This window comes from Octodon degus, unplaced genomic scaffold (assembly GCF_000260255.1).
Source record: "Octodon degus isolate 3935 unplaced genomic scaffold, OctDeg1.0 scaffold00116, whole genome shotgun sequence".
Lineage (NCBI taxonomy): Eukaryota > Metazoa > Chordata > Mammalia > Rodentia > Octodontidae > Octodon > Octodon degus.
The window spans coordinates 6,753,721-6,774,585 of record NW_004524692.1 but is presented as its reverse complement, the minus strand read 5'-3'; the positions used below and the strand labels follow the sequence as shown (position 1 = coordinate 6,774,585).

The 20,865-nt window shown below is 43.2% G+C and overlaps 2 protein-coding genes across 2 annotated transcripts; both read right to left on the bottom strand.

Annotated features, from left to right (window-relative positions):
- Positions 1 to 7,985: 7,985 nt before the first annotated feature.
- Positions 7,986 to 14,857, bottom strand: Pex19 (peroxisomal biogenesis factor 19). Its single transcript, XM_004639932.2, has 8 exons — positions 14,770 to 14,857; positions 13,021 to 13,130; positions 12,434 to 12,599; positions 11,956 to 12,041; positions 11,584 to 11,745; positions 10,093 to 10,269; positions 9,619 to 9,663; positions 7,986 to 9,474 (listed from the first exon to the last, which is right to left on the bottom strand). Exons 1-8 carry the CDS (start codon positions 14,837 to 14,839, stop codon positions 9,391 to 9,393), a joined length of 900 nt encoding a protein of 299 aa, XP_004639989.1. The 5' UTR covers positions 14,840 to 14,857; the 3' UTR covers positions 7,986 to 9,390.
- A 1,541-nt stretch (positions 14,858 to 16,398) lies between these two features.
- On the bottom strand, positions 16,399 to 16,760 carry LOC101560381 (cysteine-rich PDZ-binding protein). Its single transcript, XM_012516646.2, has one exon. It carries the CDS (start codon positions 16,711 to 16,713, stop codon positions 16,408 to 16,410), a length of 306 nt encoding a protein of 101 aa, XP_012372100.1. The 5' UTR covers positions 16,714 to 16,760; the 3' UTR covers positions 16,399 to 16,407.
- Between the last annotated feature and the right edge of the window lie 4,105 nt (positions 16,761 to 20,865).

Here is a 20,865-nt window from a genome sequence, read left to right as displayed (position 1 = left end):
CAGCGGGAGAGTTGTGAGGTTCGAACTCCAGCAACCTGAGGCTGACAGCTTTGTGGAAGCAGCCACTTAAAGGACTGAGCTAGGGCCAGGCCCCCCTTAGCACCACTTAGAGAAATGACTTTTTCTTTGTACACTGAATGATCTTAGCATCTTTGTTTAAAATCAGTTGGCTACAAATTAATAAATGTGTGCACTCAATTCTATTTCTTCTTTTTTTTTTTTTTTTTTTTTTTGCGGTACCAAGGATTGAACTCTGGACCTTGTGCTTGCCAGGCAGGTGCTTATGCTGCTGAGCTATCTCCCTAGCCCTATTCCATTGGTTTCGATGTCTGTTTTTGTGCCAATATCACATTATCTTATCACTGTTTTGAAATTGAGAACTGAATTCTATTTTTAATAAGGGTTTTTTTTTGTGTGTTTTGTTTTTTATTCCTCGAATGCCTTCAGGGCACTTTTGGCCAGCGGGAGAGTTGTGAGGTTTGAACTCCAGCAACCTGAGGCTGACAGCTTTGTGGAAGCAGCCACTTAAAGGACTGAGCTAGGGCCAGGCCCCTGTGAATTCTATTTTTTCAGTATGGTTTTGACTCTTTCACGTCCATTGGAATTTCATATGAATTTTTTTTGGGACAGGATCTTGCTGTGTAATCCAGGCTAGTCTCATCTCCAACTTGATGTGCTCCTGTCGTCTCTGCCTCCTGAGTGCTGGGATTACAGGCTCACACTACAATGCCCAGCTACAACTTATCTGATATATCTTGCAAGTTTGTGGAGCTCATTTGTTATGGATTCCTTAGGAGTTTTTGGTATATAAAAATGCTTCCATCTATGAACATTAGTAGCTTAGGAGGGTTAGGGTGGGTAGAGTCCTGCAGGTCCCTGATGGTAGCAGCCTTCCCCTGTGGGAGCAGAACATCTAGCCAGGCTTGAGCACACCTACTGCCCACCTCCCAGGCATGTGTCCATGTGTCTGGTGCAGGTTGGCTAAGAAGCCACCACCAGCTTGAGCAGGCACAGAAGCCACCTTTTTTTTTTTTTATCTTGTCTGTCTTAACTAGAACTTTCAGTACACTGCCGACTAGACGTACTGAGAGTGGATACCCTTGTCTTGTTCCTGACCTTTGGAGAAAATTATCTATTTTCTCACCATTAAGTATGATGTTAGCTGCAGGATTTGCGTAATGCACTTGAGGAACTTCTCTATTATCTCAGCAAATGGCACTTTAGTAGTCCAGAACTCATCTTTACTGAGCCTTCTGTCAAATTCTTACTGCTCCTATTACCGCAGTTGGCATCACTATTCACCTGTCTTTGATTACATTCCCTAGAGCAGAGCGTGGGGAAGAGGTTTTATACAGAAGGTTCATCAATAGCCTATGAGGTATGGAAAAAAAGGCAGGAGAGGGACATGAAAATTATGCAAATATAGAGGTTCAGGCAATAGGTTTTGTCCCCAACTGGGAACTCTGGAATATAAAGGAACCAAATTTGTCCCACGTTGAACAAAGTATGCTTTTTCTTTTCTTTTTTCTTTTTTTTTAAATGTATTTAGTACAGGGTCTATGGGATCTACAGGGTCTCAGTACACAGATCCAACTCGTAGTGATTCTCCTGTTTTTCAGCCTCCCAAGCACTGGGATTACACGCGCCACTATACCCAGTCTCAATCGCCATCTCAGAGCGCCCCGAGGATGGAGCCGGCATGGCACGGCATTCTAGGATCAAACCCTGGCTGCTGTACTCTGCCTAAGCAGGTGCTTTAGTCCACTGAGCTATCTAGCTGGCCCAAGAAAGCATATTCTAATTACACAATTATTGATTGCGCATCATCACTGACAATGCTACCCCTATTAGCAGCTCGGTGTACTCAGTGCAGAAGCTGACACTGGATCACTGGCTGCAGTGCTGTCCTTGGGAGGGCATACCTCCCAAGAATGTTCAAAAGTGACCTCTGTGGGCACAGGCTAGTTCTCAGGAGACAGAATTATGAGAACAGCTATGAGCTATTGGCAAGCTGTATCATCGGTATCAATATTGTGGGCTACAGTCTACTGTAGCTCTGCTCAAACTCATTTGCGTTTATAGTAAGTTAGTATCACCCAGGCAGTCTCTCCAGTGTTCTTGTCGTAATTTCTAGGAACACTTAGTAGAGGATTTACTGCAGTTAATCCTGAAGCTATACAAATCTTCCCAATCAGTCCTACCACCCAATCTACTTTTCATCTCCACTTCTGCTTATCTAGGCGACTTAACTGGTAGCCTGACCCGCTCTGCCCCTGGTGACCAGGCCTCATCAGGCCATAATTATTTACCCCCAGACTTAAAACAGGATGAGAGGGGCAAGCTTTCCCAGGGCTCACATTAGGAATCCCTTTTCTCTGTTCCCATTAGGGAGCATCTTGCCTCCTCATAACGAAGAGTCAGTTATCCCAGACACTATGATAATGACTTCCTTCCTTTTTTTGTAACTTATTTTCTTTGCCTAGTAAGTCTCCTGGCAGGGGGGGCCCATAATCAGATGGCAATCACATCTTCAAGCTTCCCTATGTGCTCACTTCGGCAGCACACATCCTAAGTTTTCCAAGATTCTTATGTTATACCAGTTGGAAACATACTCCCTAAAAGAACCAGTGTTTGCAGACCTATAAAACTTAATTAAAAGCTATAAAGCAAGTGTGGTGGGTCCGTATCAGTAATCCCAGCTGTTGGGAGGCTGAGGCAGGACTGCTGCGAGTTGAAGGCCAATGTAGGCTACCAGAGCAGCCTGAACCACACAGTGAGACCCTGTCTCCCTGGGAGGCCGGGGAAATGGCTCAGTAGAATAAGCACTTGCTTGGCAAATATAAGGCCCTGAGTTCAATCCCTGGTTCCAAAAAAATCTGTTAAAAATAAATAAATAAATAAAGCTGGGCATAGTGACTGCATGCCTGTAATCCCAGTCTCAGGAGGCTTAAGGCAGGAGGATCATTATGAACTTGAGATAAGCCTGGGCAACAAAGTGCACTCAAGGCCAGCGTGAACTGTATAGTGAGACCCTGTATTAAAAAAAAAAGGGGGGGGGGGCCAGGGCCGGGGAGATGGCTCAGTGCTCAGTGGAATAAGTGCTTCCCTGGCAAGTGCAAGGGCCTGAGCTCAATCCCTGGTTCCGCCAAAAAAAAAAAAAAAAAGGGCCAGCCAGATAGCTCAGCGAACTAAAGTGCCTACTTAGTACAGCAGCTGGGGGGCACTGCCCTGGCAATTGAGACTGGGCATGGTGGCATGTGTCTGTAATCCCAGTACCTGGGAGGCTAAAATCACTGTGAGTTCAATCTACGTAGTGAGACCCTGTAGATCCTGTACTAAATACACTAAAAAAAAAAAAAAAAAAAAAAAAAAGCCAGCTGACTGCTCTACCAGGCCAACATCTTCCTACTGGAAAACAATTTAGTAGGATCACTGGGCCCCACTGCTCACCTGACCATCATCACATTCCCCACCGGCATACCTGATTTGCCATTAAGAGGGTTTTCTATTCCAAGGTATTGTTGTGTTGGACTCCTTACCTGTAGAGTCCTGGATGGTAGTAGTGGCTAAGATACAAGAGGCAGGACAAGCAAAGCTAAGTATGTTATCAGTTCTGGTAGGGATACATTTTTACCTTTTGCAGAATAAAAAAGGGTCAGTATAAGTAGTTCTCCAGCAAGTGGCCAGTTGTCTTTAGTAGTGCTGAACTGGGGACTCAGTGTTGGTCTCTGTGGCTGACAAATTGAACCATCTGTCAATTTATGATAGCAGTAGTTATGATAACTTTGGGTTAGAGTGGAATACATGCTAAAAAGCCAACGAATAGCTCCCATCTCTGCCACTGTGGCAATTCTGTTCATAAACACACTGCAAGCACTGGGCTAGCTGCTGTAGTCCTGAACAAATAATTTGGTTCATTTGGTCATGTAGTGCTTGGCTGGTCAATACCTTAAGTACTGCTCACAATTTTATCCAATTACTTGTCAGCAAATCCTGTTACCTATTTCCCTATGTTGCTCCAAGCCCCAAGTTCATGTACACTTTATCTCAGGTCATTTTTTCTCCCAAAAGGGATGACCAAAGATGTTACCTGAAGCCCTACATATTGAGATTTCCCCTCATCATTTCAGGGACACTGCTGAGTGGTGTTATTCAGATGCTAGAGTCCCTACCCGGCTTGTTTAATATATCAAGCCAATCCACACATGAAGCACAGCTGTATTTTCCCTTCCTCTGTCAAATGGCCAAAGGAATTCTCATGTGGTCATAGGTATTATCTAAGAAAATAACGTAACAGAGGCAGATGATATGAGGGTGGTAGTGGCTTGAGACCCTCCAATCAATGTAACTTACTTTTTGGGTGTGGTAGCGCATGCGTGTAATCCCGGCACTCCAGAGGCTGAGGCAGGAAGAACAATGCAAGTTCAAGGCCACCTTGGACTACAAAGTGAGTTTAACACCAGCTCAAACTGCAGAGTGGGGCCCTGTCTCATAGCAAAACAAAAACACTGATTTACTTGAGCCACTAAGTTTGCTTGGGCTGCTTCCTGAAGGTACCATCTGTGTTTTACGACGGATTGCTGATATAGCCACTCAGCCTGGACTTGGATGGTCTGAAAATAGCCAGCTGATTGTACATGCAATTGGTCATTCAGCTTTTGTTGGGCCAGAGTCTCTACTGGTGCCTAGCAGCAGGAATAGTGGTGCACGCCTTATAATCACAGTACTTAGAAAGCTGAGGGATATGGATCATGAGTTCAAGGCCAGCCTACCAAAGCCATCTCAAAACAAAGAAACATCTGACGCAGCGCCGCAACTGCGATTACTACTTGCTTACGTTTTCAGTAGTATACTGTTACAGGTCATAAACCATAAAACTTGTGCAAAGGCTAGACAAGTGAACCTAAATGAGGATATGATGGGAGACCCGTACCCCTGTCCTGTAAGTCTTTAAGGGTAGAACTAATGTCTGCCCTTTTACCCATATGTAGTATCACTTTTTATAATTTTGGGAGAGGTGGGAGTGTGGTTAGAGAGCATCTTCTTGGCTTTTCTGCCAAGTGTAAAATGTTCATTCTTTGTCAACATTTGGAAACAGAAGTGAGTATAAAGCAGGTTTTAGACCCCTGTCAGGCAGATTGAGACCAACATTCCATTTATTACCTGACTCCGTATTTCCCTAACATCATTAAGAGTGCAGCCGGGGGTTGAGGTGACAAGCACTCCTGTGGTGCCTGGGGTACTCGGGTGTTACTGTCAGGTTCTGTATCCCCATTTCCCAGCTCTTCTGGGTAACCTCTTCCTAGTGTGTGGTTAACTAAACAAATGCCTCTCTTTTGCTTGATAGTTTTGAGAGTGTAAGAATTATCATAAGCTTAAGAACTAAACAAAAAAATTGTGCCTTTTCTATTAAATTACTGGTCTCAGCCTCAACAATTCTTTTTTTTTTTTTTTTTTTTTTTTTTTGCAGAACTGGGGATTGAACACAAGCCCTTCAGCCTCAACAATTTCGATCTCTATATTATTTATTTTACTGGCTTCCCAATTATCTTGCTCCTAGCACCACCCATGTTCAATTAGCCATGTCTACTTTTGTTTCTAAGCCATACCACACCTTGCTTCTAAGAGCTAAGTGTTACTCTCCAGCATTTGCTAAGATCCCACTGCTCCTAAGAAAATGTTATTAAACATTTTCCACCTGGGAGATAGCTCGGTAGAATAAGCGCTTGCCTGACAAGCACAAGGGTCTGAGTTCAATTTCTGGTCCCTCCAAAAAAAAAAAAATTTTTCCATCTGACTCAATCTAGAGATAGCAAGTGCAAGGTCCTGAGTTCAACTGCTAGTACCGCAACAACAACAAAAAAGACAGCCACTTCTGAAGCTCTCAGAACTGATGGTAATCCCTTCATCAGTTCCTTTCTTATTGCTTTTATTGAAAACAAAAACAGGGCTGGAGAGATGGCTCAGTGGTCTAAAGCACCTACTTGGAACAAGCTCGGCAAAGCACAGGGACCACGGTTCGATCCTCCAGCACCACATGCCAGCCAGCCGCGCCCCCTGGTGGGCTGAGCTGGCCACACACACACAATAAAAATCTTAAAAAAAAAAAAAAAAAATTAAAAAAAAAAAAAAAAAAAAAAGAAAAGCCTCCCACACCCTTCTGAGGAATATGGCCAAATGGGGGCCTTTTTTGTATGGTCTGCCATCTGTACTTCATTTAATGTGGGCCACTTTCTTCTCCGAGTTCCCCAAAGCCATCTCAACAATGTATTATAAATGTCCCTATTATGCAAATTTCATATGAATTCATGAAGCCATCCATAAACCAAAAATTTATTATCTAACATACAAAATTTTGGATAAAAGGGGCATTTCCTGTAAAGCTAAACAGCAGCATAAAACTTTTATTAAACTTAAGCCTTTTATTTTTTTGGTTTTGATGCTGGAAATTTTACCCAGGGTCTTCTCACTGAGCTAAATCCTCATCCTCTTTTGTAATTTGTTTTGAGAGAGGGTCATGCTAAGTCACTGAATTGTCCAGGTTGGGCTTGAATTTATGATCCTCCTGCCTCAGCCTCCTGGAGTGCTAGGATTTCATGTGTATACTCTTATGTTCAACTTATAATAGTTATTTTTTAAAATTGTAGAAAAGATGGGCTAGAAACGTACCAGAAGCTGAGTGTGGTGACACATGCCTATAATCCTAGCACTCAAGAGGATTGAGAAGCAGGACTGCCACAAGAAAGGCTAGCCTGGGCTATACAATGAGTTCAAGGCCATCCTGAATTATATAGCAAGACCCTGTTGCAAAAGCAATACAGAATTGCTAGGCATGTTAGTGACATATTCCTGCTACAGGCAAATTCTCTAAGGCTGACCCTCACATGAGAGAACTACAATGGGACCGGGGAGATGGCTCAGTAGAATAAGAACTTGCCTGGCAAGTGCAAGGGCCTAAGTTCAATCCCTGGTTCCACAAAAAAAGAAGAAAATGAAGAAAGAAAAAAGAGAGAACTACAAATACACAATTGTGTAGTTTGGCTAGGATCTATGGAGGAGGGCCTCCTTTGAGCAATATTACTCAAAGGTGTTTTACAGACCTATGCTCATCTCTGGCCATTTTGTTGTTGTCTTACCAATTTATGACACAAGAAATTAGAAATTCAGTGTTCAGAAGCTAGCACTTGTGTTACCTAAATGCATGACTGTAGACTCCAATCTGCTGAACGGGATCTGGACAGCTTGGGTGGCGTCACACTCGCATGTGAACTGCACACTGTTGGTGGGCAACAGGAGCACATACTGTACATGAAAGATACTTTTAAAAAACAAAAACACCTGGTTGTTTACCATATATAGTTTGAGCAGTCCTGCTCCAGGATACCAAGCTGTATTCCTCTAGAAGTCCTAAAATAATTCAAGAACTGTTTTTTTTTGCTTGTTTTTATGGTTTTGAGAAGTTAACCCCCCGGCCTTTGTGCTGAAGAAAGGGTATATTGGGGATAGAGAATCAACAGAGGTCAACGGGCTCATGGTCAACCAAAGTAAAAATAAAAATGAGTGCCTTGGAAACAAAGCTAAGTAGGGCATCTTTCAGATGCCTGGACTAAGCCTGGTCAGGCCACCAGAAGTGACAACAAAAGAAAACAGGCACGAGGTTCCAAGGGTAAGGCCCTTTTGTTCTCCCTGCTCCTCTCTATTCCTGTCATTTTTTGGCTGGAACTTGTAGGAAGAGAATTTTGGCTTCCAGGCACCATAAACATCATCACAAGTCTGCTTATGCTTTCCCATCTCTCAAAAGCATACAGCAGTTTCACATTCAGACTTAGGCTCTTCCGTGCTCTGAGAAGTCACAGTAGCTGGACTTTCCCTAACAGCCCGAGGCTCAAGAATGTTTCCTTCCTTTCTAATGTCATGGAGTGTATGAGATCTTTAGGGGGTAAAAAGTGCTATCCCAGAGTAAATGACACATCAGGAGCCCACAGTGACTCAGATGATGAATGTTAATTTGTTTTGGCAAGTTACTTTCTAAGTAAACAAGACAGCCTGGATTGATCAGAATATCCCCCATATGATGGTCAAAGTCCACAGATAAAACTCAGAAAGGGAAGGTCAGCTCAAAGATAATTTAGAAAACATGTTAAAAGTATATTATTAATTATACTGTATGAAGTTAAATATAGTATCAGTTGAAGGGCTTTACAGATTAAACTACCCAGGAGAAAATGAGAGAGGATAGTTATCATCTCCTTTGCCAAATGAGTTGTAGGCTGAGCCGAAGAGTAAGAATGGTGGAGGGGCCCAGAAATGTTATAGATTCCCACTTTGTAGCTTACAGAAGCTGAGGAAGACTGGGGAGAGACCTGGATGAAAATCTGGCCATACTCCTCACTCGTAAGATTTATTAGACACTGCCCCTGAGGGCTGCAGGAAAACAGACCCTGCCTGCTCTCCTCCCCCTTTCCCACGTACCTTCCTGAACCACGGGTTCTAAGGGAATCAGACGTCTCAAGCCAAGACACACTAGGAGCAGAGTAGCTATTCATTTGCCAGACCTGACACCACAATTATGTGTTTGCTAGGGAGGTGGGGAGCCATGAATGGTGGATGGGGGGAACAAAATGGGCCCTTCTCTTTCACTGCTTGGACTCAGAAGAGTTGGAATTAGAGAAGAGATAAGCGGACAGGCAGGGGCAAGGGTAGGTCAGGGTCTGGGTTCACGTAGATCACATGGCATTGTAGAAAGAATGAGGGTAGCCACTGAAGGAGTCGAGGGAGAGCTCAGCACCTAGGGGGAAGGAAAACACCAGGGCTTCTATTCCAACTCTACTGTGATTAGACACAAAAGCCCTTTTCCTTTACAGAATTTTGATGGTCTGTGTGAAGCCAAGAGGGATGGTGTCAGACCTGCAGCCTAGCCCAGGCTGTTTCTCTCCATTCCCAAAGACCCTGCCCAAGAAAAGTACAGAAATAACGGTCCCAGGACTCTGCTCCTGTTTCCCAGATTCAAAAGTGGGAGTAGAAGGCACAAAGACCCTGGAATTAAAAAGTGTACATCGGCATGGCCATACATAACATTATTTTGGGAGAGGGAAGAAGGTGCATGCCCCAAAAGGGATGCCTTCTTTCACCTGGCAGGAAGCTGGGCTTTTGCTAGTAGCAGAAACCACAATGGAAGAGGGTTCATACAAACAGCCTGCAGAACAGATCCTATTCCTAGAAAGACAGAGGAAAAGCCTCAGCTGGTATGGCACAGTCTTGAATGGGATGTTAGAGGACAGTAGGCAGATCACTCCTGCAGGTGACAGTCCTGCCTCCGTTCCCAATGGCTCTGCAGACTCCAGATGTTCCCCATGGCTGAGACTCAGGGAAGAAACCGTGTTGTGTGTTTCACATGATCAGACACTGTTCACCAGTAGCACCTGGTGGGCCTGACAGATTGAGGGCATCCAGGTCAAAGTTGAGGCCAGGAGGCTGGAGAAGAGATGAAGGGACTTAGATAACTGCACATATTTCAGATCAATATGGTGCAGCAATGATTAGCACCTTAGGTGGAACCACTGGAGATTAGAGTTCTGGAAACCAGGGGCTCAGATTAAAACCAGAAGATATACTCACCATCTCCCCAGCCAGCTCTTTTGGAGGATGGCCCAAATCCTGCAGCTGGAAAAGAAAGAACATGAGGTAAGATAAAACAAACAAACAATCTTGGAAAACACACATAAAAAAAATTGATTAGCTGGGCTGGTAAGATGGCTCAGTGGTCTAAAGCACCTACTTAGAACAAGCTTAGCAAAGCACAAGGACCGCGGTTCAATCCCCCAGCACCACATGCCAGCCAGCCCCGCCCCCAGGTGGGCTGAGCTGGCCACACACAAAATAAATAAATAAATAAATAAATAAATAAATAAATAAATAAAATTTAAAAAAAAAATTGATTAGCAATCTCTTAGACTTCCTCTGACCATGCAGTGTGGCCTCTCTGGTGCTCTCCCCTCCGCCTAGCTGTGCTGGCAGTACAGCATCCTATCTAGATACCTCTCCCACTTAACACCCAGGTGGACAGCATCGGACAGCAAGAGGAGGCCTCACCTGCTGCATAAGATCTAGCACCATCTCAAAACGTGCCTTCTGAGCAGCCTCACTCTCTGTGGGGGTCTCAGCTTCAAACTGCTCACATATTTTGCCCATGACATTATGCTGCTCCTGATATTTTTCAAATTGCTCTGGAGGTAGAGATTCTCGGTGACTCTGTAACCATTCTGGATACTAAGGAAAGAGACAAGGGGTTGGTAAGACTTAAGCGAACAATGGTAGAGAAGGGAAGGGAAATGTGAGAAAGAATCAAGTCCATCATAAAAAGTAGATCATCTTGCTCTACTTGCATTATGGTAACTACAGACTGGCAAACTAGTTTTGTAAAGCACCAGGTAGTATTTCAGACTTTGAGGGTGACTTGTGGCCTCTGTTACAGATTCTTGTCTGTTATTCTTGGTTTAGTAATAAGCCTTTAAAAATTTACAAACCAGCCAGGAATGGTGGAACATGCCTGTAATCCCAGCATTCTAGAAGTGGAGGCAAGAGAGTTGCGAGTTTGAGCCTTGCCTGGGCAACTCAGTCATTTAGTGAGACCCTGTTTTAAAAATAAAAGGAACCAGGACATTGTTCAGTGCAAAACCCATGGGTTGAATCCCTTAGTACTGGAAGGAGGTAGGAGTAAAACCTATTTTTAGCTTTAAAGTTGAATGTATGTCATACAAACTCTGGTCTGCTGACTACTTCTTGTCTTGTATCTTTTTTTTGTTTTGTTTGGTACCGGGGATCAAACTCAGGACCTTGTGCTTGCCAGGCAGATGCTTATGCCGCTGAGTTATATATCCCTGGCCCACACTGTATCATTAAGACACTTCTTTTCCTTTTTTATCTCTCCAGTCAAACTTTAAATTCTTTGATAGCAGAGACCATCATTTAAACTACTTTTTTTTTTTTTTGCAGTACTGGGACCTTGCGCTTGCCAGGCAGGCACTTAAGCTGCTAAGATATCTCCTTGGTAAAACTACTCTTAAAATATATACATAACTTTTTTTTTTTTTCCTCAGAACCGGGAACTGAACTCAGGCCGTTGCACTTGCCAGGTAAGCACTTATTCTACTAAGCTATCTCCCCGGCCTCAGGATATATAACTTAATGCCCTAGTAGAACCTCAGTGAATCCTTGTTGGCGAAATGAATAAAATCAGAAAAACAAGGGGTTGATCAGACCACCCAAATCTTGAGCCAATTTACAGAAAACTAGTACCAGAGGATTTCCTCTTCTACCTCAGCATTCTCGGGATACTAGTGTTTTCTCAGAGATGCAAACCTTCTACATACCCCCACCTCTTTTTGTATACTCAAGTTACCCTCTAAAGGTTCTAGAAAACTAACCCATACAATCATATGAGGGCCACAGAGAGAAGCAGAGGGCCAGGGATACAGCTACGCCTGCCAAGCACGAGGTCCTGAGTTTGATTCCCAATTCCAAAAAAAAAAAGAGAGAAAGAAAAAAATAAACAAACACAGAAACAGAAATAGATCCACAAACCTTCTCCGTGATCTCCTTCAGTGATGGGTATAGCACATCCTTGGACAGTAGGTTCTGCATGATACTCTGCATGATGGGGAGGATGTTTCCTTCTCCATCCCCTTCATCCATGCCCAGCCCTTCCATGGCCTTGTTCAGTTCCTCATCTGACATGCCTGAGTTCTACACAGGACAAGGGAGCAGTAAACAGGCGTACTACTTCCTGGGAAGCTTACAACTCTTTAAGGTAGGAAAGAAGTATCTAAATATGCACATAGCAAAATAATGCGGCAGGGCCAGGTTAAAGAAGCTATCCAGAAGCATCTGTTTTTTGAGACTGCAGGTGAAGTGTGAAAGTGAGCTCCCTATGTTCTCCTATCCCTTTCCCCTTACCTGAAGGTCAGTGGCATTTTTGGCTAATCCACTTAATGTCTCCTTTAGGCAAGTAGTGAATTCTTGCTGGGAGGTCGCATCACTGCCTACAGGAGATTAAAATAACTAGGGTTATTTAGTATTTTAACAGTTTGCCTACACAGAATAACCCAGTTATCAGCTGGGATATGAAACAACTAGAAATCATTATCACTTCAAATCTTTGATTACTCTGCTATGATTTTCATAGTCATTTCATAAACCCACATAGATTGTATGTCAGTTTATTCTTAACAGTGACACCCACTCACAATAACTTTATTCTTTCAGTCAGCTTTAGATAATGTATTACCTTCCAACCTATCTTACCTTTTTCATTAGGCAAGGTTCCTATACCTTCCTCCCATTGCCTTGCCCCCCCACCCATGTCTGTGATATCATAATTGCTTTACTGAGAATCCTGCTGTCAGGTATTTTCCTTTGACTGGAGTCTCCTCACCCACTCTCCCAGCAGCCTCTGAGAGCTTTTGGAACTGCTCCACCAGGTGGGGCTCTTCCTCAGCCAACTCTTTCATTGCCTTCTCAAACTCTGCAGTAGCTTGGGAAGCCAGCTCACTGTCGAACAGTTCCTGGAAAAACTTCTCTTGGGAGGCGAACAAGGCATCCTGAGGGGAGTCATGGGAAAAATGCAACTCTTATGGCGCCATTTTGTTCCTGGCTTCTGACAGAAGTCTAGGTTATAAGTTCCGGGATATGCAGCACATCCTTCCTACCAACTCTATCCAATCCATCTACCTCTTCCCATCTGGACGGCAAAAAAGGCACTTACTGAGGAAAGGGTATGAGTTGGAATGATCAATTCCACCCTTTAAACCTCCTCTTTTTTCAAGGAACTTCTCTGAGATCCCTCTACTCAACCTCAGTACTTATTTTACAAGGACTGAAACCAGTAAGAACACTCAGCAATGTGAGGCCAAGGCACCCTCCCAACCTCCCCTCTGGCCCATAGGGGCCTACCCACCTCTCTCCAGAACTATATGCCCATCCCCTCCCTCTCCCTCTCCCTTGAGAAGTTGGTATTTATACTTTGGCTGTGTCTCCTGGCGATCTCTTCTGGGGCCCCGAAGCATCTGGGGCCGTGGTGGTAGGAGGGGGTGCTGGGGAGGGTTTGGCTTTATCGAAATCATCAAGGGCACCTTCAGAGACAAGAGACATGGTGTGTGTGTTGGGGATAGATGAGAACGCAAAGCTGGGTGGTTTCTGGGCAAAGCAGAAAAAAAGCACTTTTTAAAGTGCCAACTTTTCTTTCCCCCGTTTTTTTTGAACCTCTCCCTCATAACTCACTGATCTATAAGCCTCCCAACCTCCTTTAGGATTACCTAAATTTTGTGATCAAAAAGAAATCCCTCTTAAGATAAAATAATTCTCCATTTAAGAGTTGGGGGAGAGGGGCCGGGGAGATAGCTCAGTAGAGTAAGTGCTTGCCTAGCAAGCACATGGGCTTGAGTTCAATTCCCGATTCCAAAAAAAAAAAAAAAAAGTTGGGGAAGAGGATTCAAAAGGTACTGGAGAGAGCTGTTCATCTCTATGTTTTAATAAATCCTCAGAAATCTCATATAAATATCTAATAGAAGCAGAGGTCACTGATGTCCACATCTCCCTGAGCTCCCATTAGATCCTTAAAGTGACTGATCTTTGTCCAAAACAATACAAGATGTCCTACCCAGCTTTCCATTAATCTTGGTACTAACACAAACGAAAGGACTCCATACTACACTCCACAGCAGGGTGTTAACACTCTTGTATTATCCTACAAAGTAATTCTTCCTTATCAAAGTCCTACAGCCCTCTCTGGCCTCATCTCTGTAGATAACTCTGTGCCAATTCAGTCACCTGGCACTTCTTACTGCTTCTATTCACTTTCCTACTGGCCCACATGTATGTGACTGAGCAAGAGATTTTTTTTTTTTTTTTTTTTTTTTTTTTTTGTGGTGGAACCAGGGATTGAACTCAGGCCATTGCGCTTGCCAGGGAAACGCTTATTCCACTGAGCCATCATCTCCCCGGCCCCTGAGCAAGATTTGAAAAAAAAAAAAAAAAAAATTCACCTATGTCCTGAAAAGCCTGTGTTGTCACCAACACCCTGCTTGCCAGGCCTAGGCAAAGGGCACTGGCCCCACTCTGGGCAGGAAACCAACAGAAGAGTGGAGAACAAGGCTAAGAAAGAAAAGAACATCCACTGGCTTTCAGGAAGATAAAACTGAATTCCCCTGAGATCTGTTCATTCTCTTTCTCAAAATTATGGAAAGGAAGTCTGCTTTTGCTACTGACGCGATAAAAGACCTGTAAGGGTCTCCTAAGAGAAAAGACCGAGGGGAAAATGCCTTTTGTGCTAAGAAAGGCAGGAAGAGGCATGGAACGGTGTCCTAGGGGTTTAAGAGTTAAGGTAAGTAACCTATGTCTGCGGCGCTGCCCACCGAGAACTAAGTACTGACACTGGCCTATGAGGAGTTGGACTTCGACGATTTACTCGTTTAAAGCAAAGGGAGGAGAATCGTGAAAACACCGTCACACTGTTACCATTCCTCCCCTCCCTCAGGAAGATTAACTGTCTGAACAGCTGAGGGGCCCAAGGTGAATTCCCTAGTTTCCGCGGCGGAGGAGGGACACGGTGAACTGAAGATTTTCTATGGAGCTGCAGGCAGACCTTCGCCCCTGCCAACCAGTGGAGAGAGACTCCCGCTCCGCCCCAAGTATCTCAGGCTCCTTTAACCCCAATGAGGAATCGGTCCTCATGCCTGCCCGCTCCGGGCTTTTCCTGTCACGGGCTCTTACTTTCCAGAAGCTCCTCCAATTCCCGGTCCGCCTCGGCCGCAACACTACTGTCTTCCTCAGAGGCAGCCATCTTCTGCCTCCGACTTGCCGTAGGAGGCGGGACTCCAGGTGCGGCCGGGTGCCCCACCCCTAGCCCCGCCTCCCCAGCTTCGTGCAGCCAATGGAATCCTTGGTTTGTGGGGCGCCGCCATTTTTAAAGGGACCATAAACTGAGGCTTTTTTTTTTTTTTGTCCTCAAAGATATCATTTATTATATTTTGCGTTATCCTCACAATCTTTCTAGATAGGCATACATAATATAGAAACACTGTATGAAAAACCTCGTATACTGAAGCTAGAATTTTACTTTTCCAAACCATTGTAAGATAAGAAAAATGTAGTCTCTCGCACGCACATTACCACATTCTCTCTAGTAGTCTGCATATCTTACAGTATCACATATTTATGTATATGGCAGTTGGAAATAAGAGAATACCTTTTGGTTTTCTATACTAGGTTACAAGTTTTAGAAGTCCTGAACCTAGTACAAGAAAAATTTTCATTTGAAACCTCAGAGTAGTCTCTTTACAGTCTAAATTATATTTTTTAGAAAGTCAAGATATTTGCTTTGTTCTATTTATTTCTTTAAGGGACGGGGAAGAGGTTTTTTTTTTTTTTTTAAAAAAAAAGTTCTCTGTTTCCAAAAGCTTTCTCAAAAGACCGGGGATTCATTTTCATGACACAACAGTGTCCTCAAAGCTTTTATGACAATCTCAATTCAAATACCTATGTTTTCTGAAATCCAGTGTATTTATCTGGACACGTTCTTGTATACGTATGAAAGAAAGGAACCAGCACTTTGGCTTCAAAAGCAAATTTATAATTACAAATCTAACTTGCCTTTGATAAGGGACCACTCAGCTAAGTTAGCCTCAATCATTACATCTAAGGAAACTGGAATTAATTAAGGGACTGCTGCTTCAAAGAACTATGCCTCCAATAAGGGAAGGAGAGAGGAATTCCAAGTCCACACACCACGTTCAGAACTAAATATCAACAATCTCATTCTTTCAATATCTATAAATAAAGTAAATGAAGGAAACAAGAATTACATGTTAAAAAGTACATAGAAAACACAATGCTTTTCATTACATTTGTCCCTTACTACATTACAATAAAATGCTTGTAAGAAAATAATCAAGTAAAACAATAGGGTAGTTATGGTTCAGAAGCTTTTGAGAGAGCTGGGCAGGACGGTACACTCCTGTAATCCCAACACAGGGAGGCTGAGGCAGGGGGATCACGGTGAGTTCAAGGTCAGCCTAACCTGCACAGTGAGACTCTGTCTCAAGATCAAAAAAAAGTTCTCGAGAGCGTGCAAATGATATATTCCAGGAGCACTTGGGACACTGACGCAGGATCACTGTGAGTTAGAGGCCAGCCTGCGCTCCCTAGTGAGCTCAAGGCCAGCCTGAACTTCGCAGCTGAGACCCTGTCCCAAAAAAGAAGGGAAAGAAAGAATGAGGATCACTTGCCCTAACTTAAATTTAATCCCCTGTCCTGAAACAGATCACTCCGCAAGCTCAACATCTACACTGGGCCTTGAGAAGTCAAAGTAGAAAGTAAAATTATACAAAGCCAGAGATTCCACCAGTACATCTAGACAGATGTTTGCTTGTAGTTTTTGGTATCCAAAACTTTTTTTCCACACATCGCACAGATGCCTTTCTTGTAGGCGCAGCCCTGGCAGTAGTGGGACCCCGGCTGGTGCACAGAGCTTTTACAAATTCTGCAAGTGGAGAACTTATTCTTTCCATACGGATCGAATCTTGCCTTTTTTGAAGTCAATGCTTTATTTTCATTCAGTTTTCTTCCACCACTTTCTGTGGTATTTCTCGCACCATCTTTCCATGTGTCCGGCGTAATAACAGTACCAAGTTTCTTTTCACATTTTTCGCACACCATCCTCGCGCCCACTAGCCCCTCAGCCGCAGAAGATCCGGCAGCTCGAAAACATCCTAAACTGAGGCTTTGATGTTTTGTTTTTGTTTTTCCTTTTGCAAAGAGCCTTTATTTTTATTTATTCATTCATTTTTTAATGAATTTATGGCAGGGGCTACAGGTTGTACAGGGTCTCACTGCGTAGATCGGACTCGTAGTGATCCTCCTGTTTTCAGCCTCCCAAGTGCTGGGATTACTGGCGCGCGCCGCCACGCCTAGTCTCAATCTCTGTCTCAGCGCGCCCGATTTGGGGGGACAGGGGGAGGCCGGCACGACACGCCGGGGATCGAAAACCGGCCGCTACGCTCTGGTGGTAGCAGGTGCTTTAGTCCGGGGAGCAATCTGATTGGCCCACAGAGAGCCTTTAGAAAGGAAATTATACTGTTATCTTCTGCCTTGTTTATTACTGGCTTGGAGTCTTTGCTCAGCTTCGCTCATGACCTGGAGAAGCTCTTCCATTATATATTCCTGAGCTTTGGATAGGCCAGATGAGGCCAAAATGCCTGAAATGAACCAGAATCTATGCATTTATAACCGAGAAGGTAATCATGATGCATGCCATTATTTCCCTCCTCACTTTAATATTTCACTCAGCCAAATCAAAGTTCAACCCCTGCCCCCCCCCTCCCCCTGCTCAACACCAAACACTGACCTACTATATAGCCATTTATCTTGTTCATTGTCTGTCTCCCTCAACCTCCACAGATTTTGAGGGCCATTAAGGTAAGGATTTCCACTGTTGTCTTCACTGCTGTATTCTCAACTCCTAGGCTAAGGTTTAAAATTTAGTAGACACTCAAAATTTAGTAGAGCTGGCTAGTTATTCTCCCAGACCCCAATCAGGCTCACTTCTTTGCCTAAATTAAGTGGTATCATTTACTATTCTCCATCAGTGCTGTCAGGACTCAAGGCCAGCAACTTGGAATTCAGTATTAGACAGAAAAGGTAGACTGTAGAAGCTTAGGCTGAGCAAAGGAATTTGCATAGAGTGTAGTAGCTGACCTTTTTTGATTTATCTTCTCACACAGAACCCAACCAACACTGGAGTGAATATTTATTGAGACCTGTTAGAATGTAACAACTAAAATAGACATAATCAGCTCTTAGCATCTTCTGTTGTTTAGGATTTTGTGCTGGGAGGGGATCAGGACCAGACCCTGCTGTAACTAGTTGATGTAGGATCAGTTAGAGGTGAGGTTAGAATCGCACACAAAAAGTAGAAGAGACCTAAAAGAGTTAAGGATGCTTTATAATTTTAAATGGGAGAAAACTCATCAGTTTTATCCTAATTAATTTTATTGGTATTGCTGTGTTAATTTACTCCCCCCCCCACCCAGGATTGAACTCAGGCTCTTGCGCTTGCCAGGGAAGTGCTTATTCTACTGAGCCATCTCCCCAGTCCCAAATTTACTTTTTTACACAGGGTCTTGATAGATAGTCCAGTTTGGTCTTGAACTCAGTTTGTAGTTCAGGCTGGCCTGAAACTCAAAGCAGGCCTGTTGCCTCAGCCTCCCACTTGCTGGGATTACAGGTGTGTAATGCCCACCATGCCCAACTTGGAACAGTTCTGATATACATAATGATCACATTCGTCATAGGGAATTTGCACCGGTGCATAACATATTTTGATGCTTTTTTTTTTTTTTTTTTTGCCATTCCCCTACTCTCCCCTTCAACCCTTCTTTCCTTATTTACAAAAGCTTTATTTTTTCCATATATATTGCCTTTTCCCTTCCTTCTCTTTCTCCTCTCCCCTCTTTTTCTCTCCTAAACATTTTTTCCTACTTCCCAATTTCTGTCATCCACCTTGATCCTTATCTACTCCTTCAGTATGATACAAGGGAAATACTGACATTTAAATGTATGTGTGTGGTTTATTTCACTTAACAAGTGTGGTCTCAAGGTGAACTCATTTACCTAGAAATGTCTCAAGCGCATGCCCCGCCCCCTTTTTGTTTTGGTGGAACTGGGGATTGAACTCAGGCCCTTGCACTTGCCAGGGAAGCTTTTTTTTTCAATACCAGGGATTGAACTCAGGACCCTGTGATTGCCAGGCAAACACTTAATCTACAGGGCTATCTCCCTGGCCTAGAAGTGCTTATTCCACTGAGCCATTTCCCTGGCCCCAAGCTTATCCTTTATGGCACAGTAATATAATACTTCATTGTATATAAAAAAACCACATCTTTCTTTTAACCATTAATCCATTGATGGGCATTTGGACTGTTTCCAAGATTTAGCTATTAAAAATTGTACTGCTTTATAAACATGAGTGTGCAGACAGACCTCATCTAAATGGGAAAAAAATTTTTTTTGAGATAGGGTCTCATGATGTAGTTCAGGTTGACCTTGAACTTACTATGTAGCCCAGGCTGGTCTCAAACTCGTGATGATTCTCGTGCCTCTTAAACATACATTTGAGTATTGCATTAAGCATAGGATTTGGGCATAGAGCTTTCAAATCATACCTGTAAAAAATCATATTGTTTTCTCACAAAGACAAGTAGTATATTTCTGGAGAGTGTTCTGAACTGGGAGTTATAAAACCCAATTTCTTTTTTTTTTTTCCTTCTTTTTTTTTCCATAATTTTATTGAGAAACAAATAGCAATGAGATAATTTCAAACCAAATTGGTAGTACAGTTTCAGTAATTAATACATTGCATATTTTTTTCTTAGTGGTTAATTGCTGTACAAGATGCAGACATGATATCCTATTTACAAACACTATTAGAACAAATCCCTGTATTAAGAGAATGCAACTATGTCTCTATCCTAACCATTTTGAATACACAGATACAAAATGGACATTCATCTGTATCTCTTTTTTGTTAAGTTCCGTTATTTGAATATTATAGGTGTGTGAACTCAGCAAAATATTCTAAAAGAGTCCAGTAGTCCATAATAGTATTGGGTCTTCCGCTTCACTGGCAGGGTCAGAAATTGTTGACCTGAGTCCCCCACAGCTCAACATAACAGCATGGCTTTACTTCTTATATTTTGTTTTTAGACTTTTCTGCTGGATGGTTAAGACCAAGGTAAAACAGGACCTATGCAACAAGAGTTGTAGCTTTTGGGTTTGATAAGGTCAATGAAATCCCCTCAGGATTTATGCTGAGATCCTGTACCTCAGACTGTAGAACCTTTGTCAGTGCAGCCATGTGGATGAGTCACGGACATTGCTTGGCCAATGTGCTCTCTGTGAAAGCCTGAGAGAATGTTTTAAAACCCAATTTCTAAACCCAGCACAGTGATACATTCCTGTAATCCCAGTAATCTCAGCACTTGGGACGTTGAGGCAGGAGATCACTGTGAGTTCGAGGCCAGTCTGGTCAGCATAGATAGAACCTGTCTCAGAAAACAAAACACCCCAAAACTAAGTCCTTTTCAATCTAAACTTCTATAATCAAATCCTTTTCTGGGTAACCTCTCACTGCAACATTTCTGTTTATTCCAAACTAACATTTTTGTTCAACTCCAGACTACTTACATGTTCATCTCTAATAGTTATGTTAAAAAATATAAAACTTGGGGCTGGAGAGATGGCTCAGTGGTCTAAAGCACCTACTTGGAACAAACTTGGCAAAGCACAAGGACCACGGTTCGATCCCCCAGCACCACATGCCAGCCAGCCCCGCCCCCTGGTGGGCTGAGCTGCCCCCCCACACTAAATAAATGTAAAAAAAATAAAAAAAAATAAATATGTAGTTCTTGTCATGACATACCATTAAAAATAAATATATATAAAACTTACCTGCTTTGTACTATATCAGCATGTTAATAAAAATACTAGAAAATAATTAAGATGGAACTGGGGAGATAGCTCGATGGTCTAAGTGCCTACCTGGCAAGTGCAAGGACCCAGGTCAGTCCCCAGGTCAGTCCTTAGTACCGCATGCCTTGCCAGCCTGGCACCATCAGCCACTGAACCTGGGCGTGGTGGTGGCGCAGCATGCCTGTTATCCTAGCAATGGGGAGGCTGAAACAGGAGGATCACTATGAGTCCAAGAAGTATATCAGAGGAGCTAGGGAGATGGCTCAGTAGAATAAGTGCTTGCCTGGCAAGCGCAAGGGCCTGAGTTCAATCCCCGGTTCCACAAAAAAAAAAAAAAAAAAA